Raw genomic sequence first — 22,559 nt, forward strand, 5'->3', positions numbered from 1 at the left:
TGGCTTATGTTGTCTTATCCCTTTTGTGTGGAAGACAGGGACAGTTAAGTTTAAACACTGGAAGATTCATGACTCATAATCATTTCCCCCACCAGCCTTGAGAACATGTGTCTTCTCAAGGTCACCTAATGACCAGATTTTAAAAGATAGGATATAGGGTGGTATTTATAAAATACATACTATTTTCAGGCACTTTATATGTGATCTCACAAAATAAGGTAACAGTCTTCTAAATTCCACAGGTGAAGAAAATAAAGGTCAAATAGCTAGGAAGAGGCAGAACCCAGGGATTTTAATTGTAAATTTTTATGCTTCTCTTAACTACACTATAAGGTCTTAAATGGACAAGTTTCCTTTCCTTCATTGTTCAGGCAGTACTCAAAACAGCTAACTGTGTTATATTAACTGTCCTTCAGCTTTTCTAAAGCTCACTGTAGCATCACAATAACCCTTTTAAGTTCTTATTACAACTTTTCTCACATTTTATTATATGAGGTAGATGATCTTTTCTCATATTTATTATGAAATTTATTATTGTATATATGTTATGCACTGGGACTATTTCTATTTATTTTTGAATTCCTAGTTCAGTGCCTAACATTTTTTGGTAAATAGTAAATGTATAAATGAATGGACGGAACAATACACAAACTGATACAAAAATGGTTATTATGAGCAGCATGATAATGAAAAATTATGATCTGCAAATTTTAGAACTAAATGTCTTTTTGTAAATATATGAATTGTCTTAAAATTACAGTTAACTGAAAACTCAAAGCATTGCACTTATGAAATGCTGCCATATTATAAAACTAATTCACTGAACTCATGAAGCTAAATGTTTCTTTGCATTTATCATTTTAATAACAAATACATTTATAATCAGAAATTTAACCATTTTTCCTAAAGTATTAAAGCTCACATTTTATATCTAGTTTAAAATCTTAGTTGTGTCCTTGATTAGACTTTACAATTTTAAAAGTCATCTCACTATGCCAGTATGTTTCTAAAAAGCTATCTCTAAATCTATATATGTTTCATAGCCTCAACAAAGCTAAGTGTAAACAGAAAATCTCTTATAAATTATCTCTAAAGCAAATAATACCCTCTAATTTTTTAATTTTGTTGAGTAAGAGGTTTCAGGTATTAACTATTTTCTTAAAAAATAAAAACATACTCAGTTAAGAGAATCTAAAAAAGATTTCTTAAATAAGTACTGTAATCATGCTACAACGTCCAAAATGCCTTTATACAATACCTGTTCCAACGTCTGGCTGGGCAGGTGTGCCTCTGTCATGACCAGCCCATAGCGCTGAGTCGCTAAATTCCTCATTTCACTGTAAGTGGCCCAGTCATGAAGGGCGACTGTTGTCAAATTGTAGAAAGTCTTGTCCAGGTAGTGAGTCACGTAAGCTACCAAAAAATTGTAAAAATGTTTTGCTTCATAAAAGAGCAGAAAGAGAATAGAACTAATTCCTCAAACAACTTATTTTTGAACATTAAATCTCCTTTAATAAGCTATTGAAATAAAAGATATAGTAAAGAATTAAAGAATAAATGACTATAACTCTAAGGAAAAAAAAACAAAAAACAGACTACTCACCACGAATGTCAATGAAACGATTGAAAAACCGAATTGGATTCAGAGAGAAAAAAAGAGCCAGGTCTTTCATGCCAACTTTGAAAGGATTTCGGTCATCCAGCTTTAGGTGAGTGTGCACAGAAAGTCGCAGATCCTTCTCTATTTCTTTGCACAACTTATCCAGCAAATGCTGTTCACAAAAGAATTGATACCTTCATTTTTCAAAATGATAACCCAGTTGTATCATTCCCCTAGATTCCTATGCTTTCAGGTTTGGAATTTTATACTCAGCGAAACTGCCTTAAGGGTCTAAATACTTTATGGTAAAATGTTTACTATTGAGAAAGTCAAAATTATTTGGCTCTACATTTAAACCAATGACTTTTTTGACCAGGGAGCTGCTAAATAAATTCTAAACTTTTATTTTCTTTAGTCCCCTTGAAAAGAATATCAAAAAGCTATTTCTGATGGTTTTACTGCAAGGAACACAAATAGCAACTATAAACTATAAAATGTGTGGGAACCAGCAACAAACGAGGAAAGGTCCCAGGCTTCCTGGTGACCATAAAAGGGGATAAGGACAAGAAAATTAATCATCTGTTCTAGTTTATTATAAAGTTCTAGACAGGTCCCTAATATTCAAATAAGAATGTTTGGCATAAGAAAATGCAAAATTTCCCATGGTATTATCAAACTGTGTAGGCTTATATTGTGATGTAGTCATTTTTAATTCTTTCCTCTAAATAAAAATGTTGCTAGGTGGAAATTTAACTTTAAAGATCTCAGCACATAAATACACACTTCATTAAACCAGGAAGGGACATGCTATATTATTTATGTAACACAAGTCTTTCAAATATATAATTTTCTCTATTTGCAAAATGAGACATCAGTAGCAGCACTTGATATTCGAATCAGTTTTACATTTACATTCTTCTAATAAGCAGAACTTTAAATATACACTATTTACTAAAGTAAAAAAATTCTAAATTCCTAGTCTGGGTTTCTATGTAAAAATTAGGAACTAAAAAACAACCTATCATAGTTGTGATATTGTAACTAAAAAGTTCCTTTTGTGACAGATATACTAATTTTGTGACATAGTGATATAATTCTAACTTAGTAAAAGTCTGATTCAATCTAAAAAGTTATTCCAAGCAGTGCATGTTTTCTCCAAATACGTGTTTCAAGTTTTTCAACTCAAATAGGTTATTACCTCATTTAAAATTTCCATGATTTCCTTGTCATAGCAATCCAGAAGGATCTCGTATGATTCTAAATGCCTTGCGTGCGTCATAGCAGGCACGCAGTCGCGTAAAGCACTGAACATGTACTAAAAGAAAACGAGAACGCATGCGCATTCAGAAAAAGCAGATTCTGATCTAAGTAATGTTACAAAGCTTAATTATCTATCTCAAAAAACAAAGTCTCAATCTGAAACATAACTGGTTTTTTACAAATAACTATTTTACTTTCCTATGAGTCAGGCTTTATTTTCTAAAGCCTGTATTTTAATACACATACAACAAATCACATCCATTTATTATTTCCAGTCTTGAGCATTCAAACATGCTTATTTCCATAAAGAAATAGAAAGATCTGAGTAACATGTACTGGCTGACAACTCAATGTCAGACTACTGAGATATAAATTAAGTGAAATGGGAATGATTAGGAATGACAGAAACAGTTAAAGGTATTAAAATTAATTCAGTAGTATTCATATAAAATTTAGCTATAAACTATATAAATATTTATTGAATAAGCATAACATTGTACAAAACAGCATTAGCAGTCAATTTTAAAATGGTTTCTATACATCAAGTGATCAACTAGAACTAATTAGAATGGTTGGTACAGTGACAAAAAATGACGAATTTATTCTCAATATTATTCGTTACTTACATGTAATCTGGCTGCATCAACAGCATTTTCATATACATCATCTAAGTAAATTGGGAAGACTGCCCGATGCCAGTATAAAAAACAACAGTCACATTGTGTTTGGATTCTACAATGCAAAGCAGTAATTAGTGGTACCAAAATTGAAATACCCAGAAAAAATAATAACAGGAATGGCATTATATAAAGGTTGTAAAAGTGCTCTCTTAATCATTTTGGCATTCTCTATATCATGTAACCCAAAATTAGTACAGAAAAGCCACAAAATAAATATCTTTTCAAACTGAACAAAAGTAATAAAATACCATTACCAATAACATAGCACTGTCAGAGTTCTACATGTTTCAGGTTTTAAACAGACTTGAACAAGTGTCATTTTTAAATAGAGGCATTTAAAATAATGTATTTTTAGTGTTAGTTGATGTGACTAGACTTATAATACTTGTACTATATGTACTATTTTACCTGTCTCAAAACTGAAAGAACCTTTTAAAGAAATTTGACCAAAGAACTCCCCACTACACTTAACCTGTTTATAATCTTATTAAGTGCTTATGGAACAATAAGATTATCATAAATCTTATAATATAGAAGGCTCAATATTTCTTCCAAAAATGAAAAATTTAAATGCCACTAAAAACTACAAAAATGTCGGCTTCTTGGAACAAAAAACAGTTAGAAGTAGAGATATTAAAAGGATGCTGTATGCTTAACATGGTTGGGAATCAAAATTCAGAAAATCTGTTTACTCCTCAAGAAATTTAATACTATATTAAAAGAAAACAAAGCGACAAGAAGGTATGTATATGCCTTCTAAAACCTAATTTATCTTAGTGACTGGGTACCAACAATGTAGTTCAAATTCAAGTCTCAAAATAAAATTACCTAGGACTATACCACATAGCAGTGTAAGCTTCTCACAAACAGGTCAGCTTTGGTATAAAGTAGTGATTTTAACATCTCACAAAAGATTCCCAGCAGAACAATCACAGTAGCATCGGGGCCTCCCCGTTGCCCTGAGAGCTCCAGAACAGTCTCGCACACGGGCTTTTCTGGAAACTACACCGTCACTGTAGAAGCGCGGCTAAAGAAATAGGATCTGTCATGGCCTCAAGTTGGTTACACCAAAGAAGTCACACAGAGCCACTGGTCTGTTAGGGTGGTATTTCTTCTCTTGTTATGCTAAGCGGAGAACTGTCATGTCCATCAGGCCTGTCTTTTGAGTGTCACCACACCCCTCATTTACCTTTCTCTAAGTTCACTAATTAGATCCAGCTTTTTCATGACGACTTGAAGTGGAAAGAGTTCTTCATCTTTAAATGTTTTCTAGCAGGAGGGAAGAAAACAGGCAGTGAAAATGAGGACAGATTTTTTGGGTCAGTAACAGGTAATCTGTCAAATCTCAAGGCTCACTTTTATCCCGTAAGCAGTAGTATTCTCACCATTTGTGTGCCCACACTTAGTGCTAGAGAAACAATAAGTCGTCGCTGCTTTGTGCTCGGTCCATTCAGAGTGTTTTCAGCCAGAACCAGAGCAGAGAGCACATCAAGACGCTGTTCACTGTACTTTTTGTCAGAAATTACTCTTTTCTTAAAGATAATGAAAGAAGAGAAATTACTAGCTTTATCTCTGAAGGAATAACAGAAGACCTAGAAGAACAGTTTCTCAGTTATCATTTCTGCAGTTCAATTTAAAGGCACTTAATTATTTTCCCTGAAGAGTTTTGATGGTATGTGCTTTGCTTCTGTTATATTATCTATATTATCTCTCAGCACCGTGAGCAACTATACTAGGCATCCTTAAAAACGCCCATGTTAATAAGGAAATCCTTTCAAAAAATGCTTACTTTTAAAGTGCAAGCAGTCTTTTTTAAATGTAGGTGTCTGTTAATGTATTACATGCTACAAGTTCACTCTAAGTAAAAAAAATCCTAAAATACCAAGTAGATAAATAACCAAAAATCCTATGTTTAAAGGAATGGAATAAAACATACAAATGTGAAAACACATTAACATTCATACCTTGGCCACAGAAATAGAATTGAGAGCCTGGTGCTGAAGGTGCTGTGTTATATGTGACACCGAATCAGCCACAACCATGCTTCGCCTGTAGAACATATGCTGTATTGCCTAAAAATAATCAGATGGAGCTTTCTGAAATTAAAACTTTTACAGATGTTTTTTAATGGCTAGTTCTTTAATCCCACTGAAAGTATACTTCCCCTAGCTATTATTTTCATATAATCAAGAAATCAAGCCTTACCAGAACAACCTAATTTAATTAAGCCAAGGTCTTTTGTCAATATAATAGCAAGGTAAAGCAAAGGAAAACCTACCTTAAGAAGCTCAACAAGCCTGCATAATGCTTTTACTGAGGTTTTGGTCATTGGCTTTTGCATGGACATGTAGAGATTCATTGTGGTTTTAATAATAGTACTAATACTATATGCATATAAGAAGCCCTATTAAAAAACAGAAACAGATTATAATCACAAAGTTTCATTTCAAGATTTCATTTCAAGATTTCATTCCTTTGTAATAATTAACTTGCCAATGTTTATAAAGTTCATTTTAAAGTCAGCTCTTGAGATTTTCAAATACTCTTTCTCACACAATACTATACATGGTAGTTAGGTTTCAAAGAAGCCCTTAAAAGTTTATTTAACCTATCATATGCCAGAAGTTTAGTACTGCTGAAATTATACCGTTTAATTCCAGCTAAAGAAACCTCCCATAAAACAAAACAAAACAAAAAACATTTTGAGAAACAATCTGGATGTCAGAAAGGTTTCTATTCATCCTTGTCTTACCTGCCAGCTTAAGACAAAAGCTCAGGATACTAAATGGACTAGGAACTAAAAACTAAGAGGTAATTCTCAGTTCCAAGTGAATTCTTTATAATTTAGACTAACTGTTTCTAAAACTATCTGCATACATGTCCTCTTATAGAATATAAGCTTTAAAAGTCATGCTTTGAAGGAAATTGTAATTTTAAAAGCAAATATTAGGGGAAAAATCAATTAATAAGCCACTTGGATCCCACCATAACCAAATCAATCTTAAAAACAAAAATACATCATAACCTTTCTCATTACTTTCCAATTATAATTCCTATAAATTGGATTAACAAAGAAATGACTTCCAAATAGTCTTAGAAAGAAGATGCAGCTACCTGTATAAAAACATTACATCTATTGGTGAGGTCTTCAGCAAATTTATCCATTCTCTGCTCTTTAGATAAAATGGATTCCATTTTCATCATCCATGAGCTCACAAAGACGTAGTAAGACTGTACATCTCTAATGAAGGAAAATATTGAGGTTACTTTGCAAAGTAAAAAACATTCATTTTCATTTCTTCATAGTGGTTGTGATAAAATATTTCCTCACAGCAGTCATTTCATCCTTCTGGTTTTCAAAATACAGGTATCACATGCACCTAATCTACTCAATCAACCATTACTTAACAGAATGCCTATACAAGCCAAACACTGTTTCTCAGAGCTGAAAACAAAAACCAGCAGTTAAACAAAATGGACAAAAGCCCTGCCCCCATGAAGCTTATATTCTAGATAGGATGTTGAATATGAACATATGGATGATTCGATTTAAAACTTGAATACATAGGGCAGGGTCCTAGAACAAGGTCTCCCATTTTAAGGATGTGGTTGTGATCAGGATTCAGCAGGAATACACTGCACAGGAGAGAAGGGAAGAGTCATCAGCAAAAGCACTATGGAGACTGCTTTGAGAGCAGTCTTGTCAAAACCATCAGACAGAAAGGAACCATGGGAGCACAGTACTCAAGAACACTCAGTCTTGCATCTCACGCTGTAGTATAAAACAGGCTGTCTGTCACTTTCACTCATCACTCCTACATCCCGCTGTCAGTTGATCTTTGTCTTTTGTAAATATGTAAAAATGAAACTGCTTCAGTTTTGAAAGCAACTTAATTGACAACAGGAGTCCAAAGTGACAAAGGGTCCTATTTGATTGCCCACTTCAAAGTTCAAAGAGGAAGAACACTAAGAAGAAACAACCACCTGCCCCAACAAAAGTGTCAACACTTGTATATTAAGTGTTGTATGGAGATCTGAAACAAAGATTCCTACCTCTACCCTGTAAAGTCATTATTTCCAGCTGTAAAATGGTTGTGAATGAAAAAACACAACCTCCTACACACCCCATACCCAGGCAAGTAGCTGGCCTGCGCCCTGGGCGGGTGGTGCCTGCCTGGGGGCAGGGAAACTGCCACTGTGTCCTCCTCACTGACGTAAGAATTCTGGGGCCTGATGGTGACAGTTCTTAGTCACTCCCTCAACTTTTTCTAAAATATCAGATTATAAAGTTCATGTTGATCACACCATCTTGCTCCTCCACTGTTTCCTTCAGTGAATTTTCATTTTTGGCAGAATTGCAAGATGAAAGACAGTTCCCCTTTTGGCTCCAAGGAGCGCTATGGTGACTACCTGGCATATTTTGGGAGTCAAATTTAGAAACACATAACGATATCACATGGGGAATTTTTGGAAGCCCTCTCAGTCAAACTCCCTTCAGCACCTTGGACAGATGGTCACCTACAGTCTGCCTGCACAGCTGAGTAAGATCACCACTCAGCGTGGCCTGCACGCTCTCCTGTGGCAGAGGCTCCCAAGTAGGATTGGCAAGGCTTCACATGGCATCTCTGGCAAACTCAGCTGTGGGACCTGGCTAAGTTCACTTCTGAAAGTCTCATTTTCCTTAACTAAAATGCAATAAAAATATTACTACATAGCAGTTAATAGTTTGTGCTCTGGAGTTGGCCTGCCTAGCTCTGCCACCTATTAGTTGTTTAAACTTGGGCAGATTGGATTTAATCTCTCTATACTTCAATCTTCTCGTCTTAAAAAAAGACAATAACAGTATCTGCCTCATAGGATTTTCTGATACTCAAAGATGATGGCACATGTGAAATTCTTGTAATAGTTTTCAGCTGACAGTTGTTATAACTTTACTGTTCCCCACATAGAAGATTGGCACAGAGTTTCTGTAAGATGGCACATTTAAAGCCTTTAGCATAACGCCTGTTTCACAGTGCAGATTATTATCTGTCATCTTCATCTTTTGGTTCTAGCTCAACTTTCTAGGGCCACAGAGACTAAATCTGTTCCCTCCTCATCCTGAAGGTACCTCAAGTATTAAGTAAAAGCCACCATATGATTCCTTGGATTTCTGACTTAAAGGTCAAACTATAAAGAAACTCTTCAATGAGTTTGAAAGACCATGGTTCTCATCCCTTCTGAATTCCTGATCAACTTCATGTAGGGGTGCTGCAAATTGTGGTCCTCTTAAAATGTGCCACCACCAAACACTAATCATGAGCTTATATAGACTTGGGATTATCAATTGCAATGAATAAGGCAATATGACTTCCACATCCTGGACCCTAGTGATTAACGTACTCTAGGTATGTACTAGCAGCTTCAGCAACTGCAGCGCACTGCAAGGAGTAGCAAACACATGATTACTAAAGTGTCCACATCTATTTTTTATTTATCACCACTCAACCTGATTTGTCTTTCGTATTGAAATTCCTCCTTTTAATCCAAATTCAAACTTAAGTCTTCATCCCTCCTTAACTCTGTTTAGGGAGCTCTGGAGTCTGTCATAAGTAGTTCTGCCTCAATAAGCGGCTGTCCTTTTCCACCAACTTCAGTCACAGGACTCAGAAATATTAAGAGATGCTTTAAGGTAATTTTTATATCATAGGCATATTCCTCCCACTGAGTCACAGTGATCCCATTTCCGCTTCCTTTTCCCATTATCCAGGAAGTGGATAAACATTCTTACTATCCTTTAACCATATCACAGGTAATTGTGACCAGTTAAATCCATGTCACTTTCAAATCTTCAGGAGGTCAACAAGTAAATTTAGCAGTCTATGCACATAAGAATGCATAGTTAATTTAGTTATTAAGGCAAAATGATGGGAACATCAGGGTTCTTTTCCTATTTTCTCTAGTTTGTGCATACTTGGAAATTTATACAATAAGCGTTAAACAAAAAATAAGAATGTAAATGTTGGAAGAAACTGTTAAAAGTGTTCTTTTAGGGAATAGGACTGCAGTACTGTGGGCAGGAGCCAATTATTTTTCCCCTTTAAATTATTAGTATTTTTTGACTTGTACATATGCATCCATATTACAGTCATACAAAGTATATCAAATGAATAAGTCAAGCCCCTCAAAAAAAATCATCACTGAATCATGAACAAACAGTGTTGGTTATGTCACCTAGTGACGTCTGCAGATTTCATTGTATTGTCAAAAAATACTGATGTATGTGATAAATTATATATGTATGTGTATAGATGCACATATATATTAACATCTAAACAAACCTTCAGAAAGTACATGTTGCTTACATCTTAAAATTAAGCCCAAAACTTTTAAAACAAACACATAACAAAAAGATTCCTCGAAAATTAATCTCATAGTGATTACCTAACTTTTTCTCAAATAATAAAGGAGTGCATTTGATCTTATAATTCAAATGATTTCCATATTAAGAATCAGTATAAGACTTGAAAAGATAAAATATCTAGTGATTTCACAATGGGTATTTATAAACTTACTTGGTAAGTGACTGAGCTTTCTGCTGTAGGAAAGTATCTCTGTGTATTTTAATGGCTTGAAGACTTTTTCTGTCTAGAAGTTTGGCAGCTGCTGGTATTTTCTGAATCAAAAAAGTATCAGGAAACCAAATAATATTAGCAGTTAGTGTGATGGCTGGCACCTGAAATAGCAAACACAGCAAGGAAAATCATTACATACAGGTTAAACAACAAGCTGTCTAATAGCACTACAATACACATTGGAAGACACTTTATTTCAAGGACAAATAACCCTAAGAATTCATTAAGACGGAGTCACATATTTTACAGAGTTAAGATATTCCTATACCTAGTGTAGAACATGACGGTAACTTACTCTGCTTACATATTAAATAACATACACAAAAAATCTCACAAATGTTCTAATCAATAAAAATATGCAAAAAGTAAACAGAAATATGAAGCCTAATAAACTTAACTTTATCAATGAAAACTAAATACCTAAGATAACTGGGTTTTCCCAGTCATGTATCACTTGACTCTACACATAAGCTATATTTTCTATTGTAAAACCAGGTACTATATCAGGGAAATAGCAAAGACACAGAAGACTTCTACTTCAACAATGAGAACAGGTGGCAAGAAGAAAAGCAAGAACAGTAGTAATAGGAGAAAAAATTCTAGGAAACATCCATTAGTGTGCATAAATATAAATAGAAAATATAGCTTATGTGTATATATTTATACACACACACATAATGTGGCACAAGGGATATTTTCAGTTACTGTTATTTTATCTCTGGAATGTTTGGATGTTAAAAATGGATATTATGATACCATGTTTGTGATTATTCAAAGTTAATTTAAAATACCTGAATTTTATTGAAATTATTAAATATAAATAATAGTAACAATTTTTAATTATTATTACAAAAATTTGCAAGTAGGACTAAAATATCCACTTTTATTTAAAAACTTTTTCATCTACTCAATTAAAAAAAAAAACCAAGTTCTTACCTTCTTACAAATATCCAATAAAGACTTATAAAACTTTTTATCAACAGTTCGAAAAATTTGAAAGTGCAGTACAAACAGTCCACAAATTCCAACGTACTTATCTCTCTGGTCAATTTCAGAAGGTTCTCCTTATAAAATCAGTAACATGAGAGTAAAAGAAAACAAAATAAAATAAAATTCTGCCTTCAAAGAAATGAAACTTCATAAACAAAACACCAAAAAGCATTTTATATTACCAAGTTTGGCTTCCACATTGGCAAAAATTGAACGAATACTGTGTGCAAATTCTTCAGCAAAAGTGCTGTTTTTTGACACAGATACCCCTCCATTGAGAGAATCAAACTGCTGTTCAATGCAGGCCTAGACAGGAAACATTTAAGGAGACATTTAGATCCTCGATAATAAGTTATTAAAGCAGATTTAAATACAAAGTACGTGATAAACTACATTTATCATTTTAATTTTCTAACACTAAAGCTTAGGATTTTACATTAATCTCTAACTCCCTCTGAATGGAAAATGTGCAGCAAAAATATATTCAAGTGAAAGTAACTAAACCATATCAAAAACTTTATCATTCTGCTTGAAGAGATACACACAGTTAACACTCAGGAATGTAGAGAAGATAAACTTGATGAAGCATTGGATAACATGTCTGGATTATTTGAGATTGTACTTTTAAGATGAGTTTACCTTTTTAATTTACTAGTAGTTTTGTAGCACCTTCTTATAAGTGTACCCTAGCAAAATAATAAATAACAAAAAGGAGTATCTCCTGAATCTAATAGATTAACAGTAAAATCTACATCACCAGTGAGGTCAATTTCTTAAAATTGTGATCAAGCAAAATATAAATTAAAGGTAACTTGAAGCAGATTTTAAAAAGGATAAAATGCATTCTGGTGGAAACTACACAAAGCATAACTGTCAGACAGAACTTTCTGTGATGACAGAAATATGCTACTTTGCCATACTGGCTAGTCATAAACTACACATGGCTGTTTTACCCCCAGGTTTCTTGAGGTATGGAAATATAAAGTATATAAATTTAAGGAGCACAATAAAATGATTAAATGTTGTTACAAAGTGCTTAAAATGTTGCTAGTGTGGCAGAAGTGAATTTAATTCTAATTTAAATAGCCATATGGTGTGAGAAGCTATCTCAACTGTGTAAGACCCAAATAAGTTCCTTGAGTGTAGGAAGAATTAAACGGACTTTGAAAGGTAGTCCACAAACTTTCAAATCTAGGAGCAACAACATACGCAGTTCTTAACAAAATCATTTATCCTTGAATGGCTTTACCCTTCACATAACTTAAAAAGAACATCATCCCAAATACAACTAGTACATTATTTTGTTTGCTACTCAATACTGAAATAATTACATTTTAGTACACTAACAATGTTGTAAGTCAACACATTTTTTTTTTTTAAGTCAACACATTTTTTAAGGAAAAACATTCAACAGACGTGTCCTACTATAATTTTGAGCTGGATCAACTATGTAATTCTATTTCAGAGCCTGAATAGCTCTCTTACCTGAAATATCATTCCATCAAGTAACTGCCCTTCTAGTTTCAATAAGAATTTTTCAAATGGCTTTAGCTTTTCTTCCTGAATTCCAAATTTTGAAGGGTTGTGATGGACAGATTTCAGTAACCTTGTGGAAGATTATAAGACTTAAGTTTGCATCATAAAGTATTTATATTTCTTGCATGGTTCTATACATTTTAAATGTCAACTAAAACAATCCTTATATTTAATTTTCTAATCATGCATTTAGATACCTGTTATTTGGATACCAGACATTTAGTCAATATTGATGAATGAAAAAATAAAACAACTTGACCTTAAAAGTCTTGGTGTAGACAATGAAATAAAAACAATCGCAGGAAAAAACAATTGTCATGGAAAGAAATGAACTCTAAGGTAATCAAAATAACATTCTCCTATACTTTAAGAATTAGGATGCTTTATGCAAGTATCATTTTATAGTTAAAACAGTTTATATGACAGACTGCAAAATACAGACTTCCAAGTCATTTTCCTAACATGTTACTAATATAAAGCAAGAGAATATTTTAAATATTCTAGCTAACTCACCTTTTATACATAGTCCAGTGGTCTTTCAATGTGATATGATTATCAATAATTTCATCCAGAGTAAGCAAAATTGTTAGTAGCTCTCCCAAGTGCTCATACATAGTCTGTCAAAAAACTTTTAATGATTATTATTTAATCAATAGTTAGAAGATTAGGTTTATGTGTATTTTTAAGGTTAAATTTAGGGAAAATCATCAAATTAACTAAAGCAATGAATAAATTAGTTTATTGTGCTATTGACAAATGAAACTACCCACAAATGAACAATTAACCATAAATAGGTTCACAGCATCTTCACAGAACAAATGCAAAAATAAATAAGTCTGAGGAATCTTGCTATAACTGTTTTAATCCCAAATAATACAATAATACAACAGTGAAGTATAATAAATTTAGTTTTGCATGTCTAGTTAAATCACTTTTACCTGAAAGTGAACTCCAGCTGTCTCTATAATTTTGGGTGCAATCCTGTAATAAATGAAATAATACTGAGGTTAAAAAAAGCCTTTTGTGTCACAGTTAACTTTTATTTTAAGGAAAACACATAGTTGTAGAAGTATTGGAATTTAATGTGTATTTATCTTCATTTTAGGCTTTAGTAACTAAAACTGAAGAGACTCAAGGAATTGCTACCATACTCCACTTCCCCAAGAAGGGAGCTGACTGGTACACAGAGTGTGGGCTGCCTTGGCCTGTAGCCAACTCAGTAAGTGGGGCCGTGACAGCTTGAGACCCAAAAGCTGAGCCATTACACTGAAAGGACCTCGCTTAGGATGGAGGTAGGATATGGCAGAGCTTTTTCTTTCATTTCTTTCTGAACTAGTAGAGATGCCAATTCCCAGTGAGATTGTATGGTCTACCCAAATTGGCATTCGGGAACTAGTCCTCTCTTTAGTCAGGTTTACTTGAAGATGCTCATCCCTGCTGAAAATACTCAAAACTAGGATTATGCCAAAATCAAAAGCCTAGGATAATTCAAATTTTGTATCCTAGAAATTCAATTTACTCAACGATAATTTATAACAGTACTTGAATGTCAAAGTACAGGTACATATTCACAACAGAGTATTTTAAAAATTCAGTAAGTTTCAACTTTTGTGGGCAGGGTATGGTGGTAGGGTGTCCTCTTAATGACACACCAGCACGGCAGGGGTTGGGGGAGTTATGCTCTTGCTCCCTTCTGCCTTAAACAGAGGTTCAGTGAAAGGACAGCGCATAAAAAACCTACCTGACTGAGGGGGGAAACGTGAAAAAGGGAAGCAGCTAACACAGTGTTCCAGTGTGTAATGAGATTTAAAGTACAGTAAGAACAATGCATGGACTGGAGGCCAGGAGAACAACACTAAATACTACTAAAATCCTTGCAAATTCCTAGTTTAGGCCGCCTCAGTTTTCTGTTCTTGTAACTGAGAATCCCTAGTCATAGACCTAAACAAAGTTATCATAAGGTTATACTTGAGGTAGAAAGTATTAACCAAATGTAAGATGTCATTTTATGTTAGTAAAAATAGTAAGGGTTCAACAAAAATTTAATCACTCCTCTTGGTTTAAGGCAAAACTCCCTAAACTTGGAAGATCATTAGAATTACTCAGAAAATTATTTCATTGTGAATTTCGTAGTTCTACCCAACCCACCCCCAAGATTCTGCAGTGTGAGAAGTTGTATATGATACTAATATGCCAGGAAACCTTCAATGTAAAAGAGAGAGGAAAGGAATAAAGGAAGAGAACACAGTACATCTACTATTGCCACATTAGCCTTGCTCTATGTACCAAAATCCTTTAAGATTCTTCCAAGAACAGCTCATTCAGATAATGGATTCAGTCATCATGATCAAAACCGTCTTAGTATTTACACATCAAGTATTTGAAGTATCATGGGCATTCAAAGAATACTGCATAAGTGAGTGAAGGAATGAGTGAACAAACAAAAACTATTTCAGACAATTAACTAGTTTTAGGGAAACATTTCCTGTATCTCTGTAATAGATGCAAAAATATATCTAAAATCCATTACTTGTTACTGATATAGAGGGCAGCCAACTGATGGACTACATTCATCACCACTTCATAGCACCTGGTAACAAAACAAGACAGTTCCTGAAATGACAAGTTGAGTATATGTTACAAAGTTGCTTGTTAAATGTCACCATTTCCAGTTGATATTTATGGTAACTGTTAAACAAAAACAAAATACTTTTCCCTGAGATCTCCAGTCAGCCTGTGGCCAGACAACTTGGCCCATGCATCAAGTACTTAATTCTTAACTCACCTCTTGCATTCCAAGGTCATGTCTACCTCTTTGCCCCACAACGTTTGGTCCATACTTCTACTTTAAGTCTGATGTGTCAGCTCCTCACACAATTCCCATGGTTCCTCCTTGGAACGCCCACTACCTCGCGTTTTGGCTAGGCCTCAGTTGCTCTATCAATTTCTGTCCTCTTAAGTGAATAAGTGAATGGATATCTGAAGGAATGATGATGCCCAAAAGTTACCAATTTTGAGAAATGATGATATGGGGAAGGGGTCTCCAGAAGTCACTCCAAAAGCTTTAAATGTTCATTACCTTTAACCTTATCTATAAATACACCTGGCACAAAAATCACAAAATAAAATGTAAGTCTAGATATAGACTATATAAAATGGAGTTGAAATAGAATAAATTAACCAATTAAAAGACTAAATTTATAAATTATATAAAACAAAATCTAGATATATACAGTTTTTAAAGTAAAAACTGATACCAAAATGTTGAGAAAAAATTAAAAAGGACTGATTGAGAGCTAGGAAGTGATAGCCTATCAGACAAAATAGACTTACTAGCCTTACTATAGCTAACTACACTATATATTTTTATGAGCATACATTTTATAAATAATTATTATATAATGAGATTTGATTTGTGAGAAATGGCTAACATCCATAAATGGGTACGTACCAAGTAAAATATCCTCAACATAAGAAATGCAGAGTTTATGCAACTCTAGGGAGAAATTGGCACATTCACAGGACCTTCACAAATTACATTTTTTTGACTCCTGCCCTGAGGATTTTTGTTAGGTTCTGCTAATAGATAACACTAAAAGGAGACTAGAAAGAGGACAGGAAAAGATCATCCTTTCTATTACTAGCTGTTTCCATCAACAGAAACAGCAGGAACCCTGGGATGGCTTCCTGTTCCAGCCCCAGCTTCATTGAGCACCACAGAGCCCACCTCATACTGCACCTCAGGGTTGGCTTCCTAGTGCTGCCCCAGGGGTGGGCGCACCACCTCCCTGGGGGTCCTCCTCCGCATGCCCAGATTCTTACTACCCCAGCCTTTTCCCTTCTTCCCCCTGGGTGTAGCAATGGCATCTGCTTCCTTTGAATTAATTCACTGTTTTTTCTTTAGCCCTCTGATTCTTATGTAACTAATTCTTTATATCAAATCCCCTCTCTTAAAATACCTTGCGTAACTGGATTTTTGGACCAGACCCTAATTGACACATACCACCACAGAGAATAATTGCAACATGCTCTCAATTAAGTCAAGTAAATGACGACAAAAAAAGATATGACTTGAACAATATATTAGCATGTTTGATTTGATGATACATCTCAAACCTTACACTTAACAATTAATTAGAATAAGGTAGATGAGATTGTGGCTACTGTTCCTTATTTCTGAGTTTTGCCTTTATCATATTATACATGCACTCCTTTTATTACAGGGAAAGGAGAAGTAAAAGTTATTTAGGTCTTGTTTATAAAATTAAACCAAGAGACCTAAAATAATTAAAACTCTGCAGTGATAAAAAGCCTCTCTCAGTGAAACAACTGGTTAGAAGTGTCAGTGCTGATGCTTTTAACAACTTCATCACTGTTCATGTAATAGCTTCATCATTGCCATGAAAAAGTTTTTCTGACCACAATTTTTTTCTACCTGGTAGAAAGCATTATTTTAAAAGGCATAATGGCAGACTGCGCATAAATGAAATTTCACAAAGAAACTTATTTTGAAACCTTATTTTCCTAAAAGTGCTATGAAATTTTTGCAGGAATTATGATTTCTTTAACCATAATCCAATGCCAACTAAATGCTTTACCCTTACAATACACACTCTCAGCAACTGAAGGTTTCAGAACTCTTTTATACGTAACTTACTGAAAAGTTTTCAAAGAAAACCTACCCCCAAAATAAACCCAAGTTACCTGTAAGAATGAAATAAATCTACCCATTTGAATTTGGCAGTCACCTTCCACCATGCTGGCATCTGTAGCTTTAAAAGCAACATGGAAAATCATTAATTCAATTCTGTAATTCATACTTAGTAAGTATGCCTTAAAATGTAACTTTTATTCACTAGTCTATCTTCTAGTCTACACAGTATTAAAAACGTTACTTAAAAAATGAGACCATTATTAACCCATACAATTAAAGTATCTGTTTCAATAATGAAATCAAGGAAAATTCTCATCTAGCTATAGTATCTTGCAATTTATAAACATATCATAAATACTTTGGAGAATATGTTGCTGCTTCATCACTCAGGTTTTACCTGCTCACCAAACAATGCAACCAACAAAAATTTTAATGCTTAATTTTCTCACACAAATCCAGAATATAGTCTTACAACTGTCTATCTTTTGATTCATTTCAATCTCAAAAAATGCATCATGACATTAACAATGTAACACTTTTAAAACTTACCTCCTTCTCCAAAAAATAAGAGACCATTATAAAATTTAGTTTCAGCCTGTTTAAAAAAATAAAATAAAATCATCTTAAAAATGCTCCTTTGTTTTTAAACTCCTAGGTTGAAACTTTTATCTATATATTAAGCAAAGAACTATATCAGTTACATACAAGTTCACTTAAATTCAAAAACTGCTTATAATTCAGGTAGTTCAGTTTATCTTTAGAGTACCAAATATTATGACTGATACACAAAATTACCTTTTGATGTTTTTAGCCATAACTCTTGAATTCTCTGACCGTTCTAATTATCCTACATCTTCCCATTTAGTTCATGGGAGATAAGAGAGCAAACTCATAGTACCAAAAAAGAGAGGAAAAGATGAAGTTTACCAACTTCTACCACAGTTTTAATGGCTCATGAGTAAAGAAACACAAAACTAAATGTATATTAAAAATTCAAAAATAATTTTTAAATCAGTTACATTTAGAAAATCAGTGTCTCTAGCAGCTAGCACAGCTTTTAAAGGTATCAGACATTACTGAGACATCTTAGCCCTCCTTAGACTTGTCTCCTTCTCTGCTCCTCATGCAAGTCACAGAGCTGTTAAACTCCTGTTAGCCTGGTGCTTCCACTTACTACGTCCCTAGTAAATGGTAGTCCCGACTATTATAAGTTTTAATAAATTCAGTCAAAATTAATATTTACGTACACTGTAAGATGTAAGCACATATTTGCTTTTAAATTATGTTTTTAGTTTTAAGTCCAAAGCAAAAATAATTTTACCTCATATTTTAATTTCTTGATTTCACAACAAAGTGCAGCATAAACAGTGATGACTTTGTTTAAGACCTAGTTTCATGGGTAAGGAAAATAGGAAAAGAAGTAAATGTTAGCAGGTAGCTAATGCATTATAAAAACAGATTTTTAAATTTAAGAAACCATACCTTGTTTTCAGTCTTTATGAGTTCCAAAAGGGAAGACTGTTCATAAGGCAAAAGCTATAGAAACAAAGGAAAAAACTTTTTTTTTATTTGAAAAAAAAAAAAAAAAAGCATTAAAATGTTAAGTGTACAAAAATTGAGCCTAGGTTTGTCTACTTAAACCTGTGTCAAAGCCTCTACTCAGCACTAGCGCCAGACCAGATGGGACAGAAATGCCTACTAGAAGATACGTGATTTCTTTCTGGGCTGGTGAAAATGTTCTGAAGTTGACTCTCCCACACTTATGTGAATACAGTAAAATCCAAAAAAGTATGACATGTGAATTATAGTCTAATAAAGCTGTCACTAAAAATGCCAATATGTGACTCAGCACATAATAAATGCTAAAGATTTGCTAATAATTAGCTCAGCGGTAACAGGCTATGGTTTCAAACATAAAACAAGATAGAGCTACTTCAAAATAAACAGCAGGAGTGACTTATTTTATGCATTAAAAATTATTCCTACATTAAGATCCGTTAAATAGTAAAAGGGAACTTTCTAGCAATGACATGTGTTGTATCTTAAGATAGGAGTTACATGGGTCTGTATGTTCACCAACCTCAATAAACAGTGTATTTATATTGAAATCTATGCATTGCACGGAAAATAACCTCAATAATGAGAAACAAATAAAACCTAGAAACTATCTCCTAACCTTCATGTTCTTAATGATGAAAAAAAAAAAAAAAAGCTGGCCAGTTGGAGTTTGTATCTTTTTTTAAGAACACAAAAATAACAAACAAAAGCACCTGCTAAGAAAAAATCAACAATTTCCTTCAAGTTTCATTTAGTCTCCAGATTCAAAATTTAAAAAAAAAAAAAATTCCATTCTTTAAAAATGTTTTCACCAAATAGTGTCTGCTGAAAATGTAAACATAAATTAAAAAAAAAATCAAATCAAGTCAAACCTTTAATGCTATAGGATCAAGATTGAAATCCCAAACATCTCCAATTGAATCATCCAGTGCATCCTCAATTCTTCTCAACTGAGATGTATACTCCTCAAGAAATTTCCCATAATTCTTAAGTTGGACTTCAGCATGAATTTCTAAATTTAAAGTTTAAAACAGTACATGAGAAGTACAGGTAATGAATTAGCGGACATTTACTTCAAATAATTACAAAAGTCACAACCAAGTGGGTAGTAAACGTTATTAAAGGTATTACTTGGGAATGTCTGGACTTCCTGAAAAAAGTTTTCAAAGCTAAACAATAATCCACTTTCAGTCTTCTCCTAATAGAAAAAAATACTTTTAAAAGCAACATTGTAGATGTATATAAAAAGATCATCTTAAAACTATATCTTTAAAATATTTTGAGTCATTATCCTACTTACTTTATAATCCAGGGCTTTTAAACAATCTGAATAAAACCTAAAACAATTCAAGTGTCCTGGTCCTATGTCTTAGTCATAAACAACTTTTTTGTAGGAAAAGAAACAGACATGACCTAAATCAGGTGCAAAAATCTATGCTGTCATAGAAGCAAAATTTCAAAATGTAATTCTTAATTCTGTTCACAATAAACTGCTTAAAAAATACCTATTGTTTTCCAAGGGTTTCACACCCATTTTCTTCACAATGAATTATTCCTATAATGCCTAATAGGTAAATTATCTTCTAGCCAACTAATGTAAAGTTCCCAGTTCTCCCTTATTTTGCAACTAATGTTCTGAGTCAGGAAGATCAATTGAGTTCATTAAGGTGCCCATCTCCTCATGGCATCAGCACAGGCTATTCTGGAAAACAATTAGTCTGGATATAAGACAGTCTAAAATACATCCAAAAAGTAATGAAAACTAAGCATAAGAAAGAAATGTCTCCTCTTCGTGAAAGCTTAAATATAAAACTGTGTAAGAGTCCCAGAATCCCAAGTACATGTCTGATTCTCAGTTACATGGGAAATGCCACAGAACCAGCCAAAGACCCAATTAAGGAGCAAATGAGTTATTAGTGGCAATGCTAGAGAAATATACTACTAAATTACTTATTTGGTCTGGGAATTCAAAAATTAGTAGGCAACAAAAAACCTTGAATGACATTAAAGTTCCTTGTGGATAAGATAATGAACAGTTGTAAAATTGGTAAACGTTAATAAAGAGGTAAGAAAGAAATGAAATGTAATAAGTAAAAAGAAACACAAAGTATACAAATAAGAAATTTTTTAAAAAGGAAAAACAAAAACAAAATCATAACATGGTGATCCTTTTGGGAAAACTGCATTTAAAAAAACAATTCACAAGGGATACATCCCAGTATCTGTGTGTCAAATATACAGATTAATATCACCAAAATAAGAAACCTACTACCAATTTATATTAATCTTCAGTAGAGTTTCCCAAGATAGTTTGACTTCTCAATTTTGCTGCCTAGAATGGAATGTTCGTGTTTTTGGGGCGGTGGTAGGGACTGGACTTTTAAGTTTAAATCAGACAATGAGAGCTTACAAAGCATAATTTGCACCAGATCGGCTGTAATTCCTGAAACCTGTCTAGCTGCAATGGAAAATTCAGGACATCACTGAAAAACAGCACTTAACCTAAGGAAAGGACGTGGCCGGAGAGAAATTGACATTCGTGTTTATTTTTACCGTGTGAAGAGTTCCTTTTGTCTATCTTGTACAATTAGAAGAACATGAAGGAAAAAACATTCAAACTCCCAAAAGTAGGTTTGGGGGGGAAGCAAGAAAAACAGGAAACCGAAACAGGAACTCGGACTTCAGCCTTTTCTAGAATTGAAACGCTCTGATGAGCCGGTGAAGACCGAGAGGCCGGAGAGGGGCCGGCTCAGCTCCTCGGCTGCTGGGCCTCCCAGGACGCGCCCCGCCCGCGCCCCTGGGCTGCAGAGTGGACGCCGCTCCCCCAGGCGCCGAAGAGCTCCCCACGAGAATCACAGCCGCAGCCGCCGAGTCCAACAGCATCAGCCCGACCCGCCAATGCTGGGACCCGCCACCCCGACAGGAACGCTCGAGAGCGCATCCTCACACCCCAAGGGGCACAGAGCGTCCCGGACGGGATGGCAGCGCAGCGATCGCGACGCGGAGCCACCCGCAGGGGCGCCGCCAGGGCTGAGCTGGGCCGGGGAGCGTCCGCCCGCAGCCCTGGCCCTGCCGCTCCCTTACTCTGTGAGCCGTCGTCAACGCGGTCGAACTCCCAGTCTGGGGACAGAGTCTCCACCGCCATCACCCCGACGCCCCCCCCCAGGCACAGCCCAAGCAGCCTGGGCGCTGACGGCAACCTGACCGCAAGGCGCTGTCACCTCACGTGACTTCCGGCCCTGGCCCCGCCCCCGTCGGGAGGGCTGGCCGGGCCTTGGCCCCGGCGGGCCGCGGGGACCGCTGGGAAAGCGAGTCCTGCGCGTGGCCGGAGGCGGCCGCCCCTCCTCCCTGCGTGGGCCTTGCCAGAGCCACTAGACAGCAGAGGTTGGAGGCCGCAGCCGAGCAAGCAGGAGAAAAGAGCAGATCTGGTCTGTTTATAGAGAACTAACCAGTTTGGCTGGCTAGTTGTATGTGGTCTCACTCACTCTGTTGTAATGTCTCTGTGCCCAGAATTACATCTATTGCATCTTGCTTCACAGCCCTGTCCTTAGAATCCTTTTTTTATCCCCTCGTCCAGGAATGTCCTGCTGGGTGTATTTCTTTTCCCCATATTTGAAACAATATCTAGAGTTTGAGATATTTTTCCTCTCACTTTTTAAGTTTTAAAC

General features: G+C 34.9%; 1 protein-coding gene across 2 annotated transcripts in view; it reads right to left on the minus strand.

Annotated features, from left to right (window-relative positions):
• Nucleotides 1-22,124, minus strand: part of KIAA1033 (KIAA1033 ortholog) — a 35,407-nt gene extending 13,283 nt beyond the window's left edge. The window contains exons 1-22 of one of the 2 annotated variants that reach the window (XM_004675731.2): nucleotides 21,976-22,124; nucleotides 19,764-19,903; nucleotides 18,817-18,870; nucleotides 18,656-18,721; nucleotides 17,884-17,929; nucleotides 17,385-17,452; nucleotides 15,211-15,293; nucleotides 13,619-13,661; nucleotides 13,194-13,297; nucleotides 12,630-12,750; nucleotides 11,327-11,450; nucleotides 11,091-11,218; nucleotides 10,095-10,255; nucleotides 6,655-6,781; nucleotides 5,819-5,944; nucleotides 5,505-5,612; nucleotides 4,926-5,072; nucleotides 4,730-4,809; nucleotides 3,487-3,592; nucleotides 2,799-2,915; nucleotides 1,604-1,772; nucleotides 1,259-1,413 (exon numbers count right to left, since the gene is read on the minus strand). In XM_004675731.2, coding sequence (XP_004675788.1) covers nucleotides 1,259-1,413; nucleotides 1,604-1,772; nucleotides 2,799-2,915; nucleotides 3,487-3,592; nucleotides 4,730-4,809; nucleotides 4,926-5,072; nucleotides 5,505-5,612; nucleotides 5,819-5,944; nucleotides 6,655-6,781; nucleotides 10,095-10,255; nucleotides 11,091-11,218; nucleotides 11,327-11,450; nucleotides 12,630-12,750; nucleotides 13,194-13,297; nucleotides 13,619-13,661; nucleotides 15,211-15,293; nucleotides 17,385-17,452; nucleotides 17,884-17,929; nucleotides 18,656-18,721; nucleotides 18,817-18,870; nucleotides 19,764-19,903; nucleotides 21,976-22,036 — 2,334 coding nt within the window. In that variant the 5' untranslated portion in view covers nucleotides 22,037-22,124. Of the gene's footprint in view, nucleotides 1-1,258; nucleotides 1,414-1,603; nucleotides 1,773-2,798; nucleotides 2,916-3,486; nucleotides 3,593-4,729; nucleotides 4,810-4,925; nucleotides 5,073-5,504; nucleotides 5,613-5,818; nucleotides 5,945-6,654; nucleotides 6,782-10,094; nucleotides 10,256-11,090; nucleotides 11,219-11,326; nucleotides 11,451-12,629; nucleotides 12,751-13,193; nucleotides 13,309-13,618; nucleotides 13,662-15,210; nucleotides 15,294-17,384; nucleotides 17,453-17,883; nucleotides 17,930-18,655; nucleotides 18,722-18,816; nucleotides 18,871-19,763; nucleotides 19,904-21,975 lie in introns of those variants that run through there. The other variant, XM_012735331.1, reaches the window with a different exon arrangement.
• Between the last annotated feature and the right edge of the window lie 435 nt (nucleotides 22,125-22,559).

Source organism: Condylura cristata, unplaced genomic scaffold, assembly GCF_000260355.1.
Source record: "Condylura cristata isolate star-nosed mole 26May11 unplaced genomic scaffold, ConCri1.0 scaffold00004, whole genome shotgun sequence".
NCBI lineage: Eukaryota > Metazoa > Chordata > Mammalia > Eulipotyphla > Talpidae > Condylura > Condylura cristata.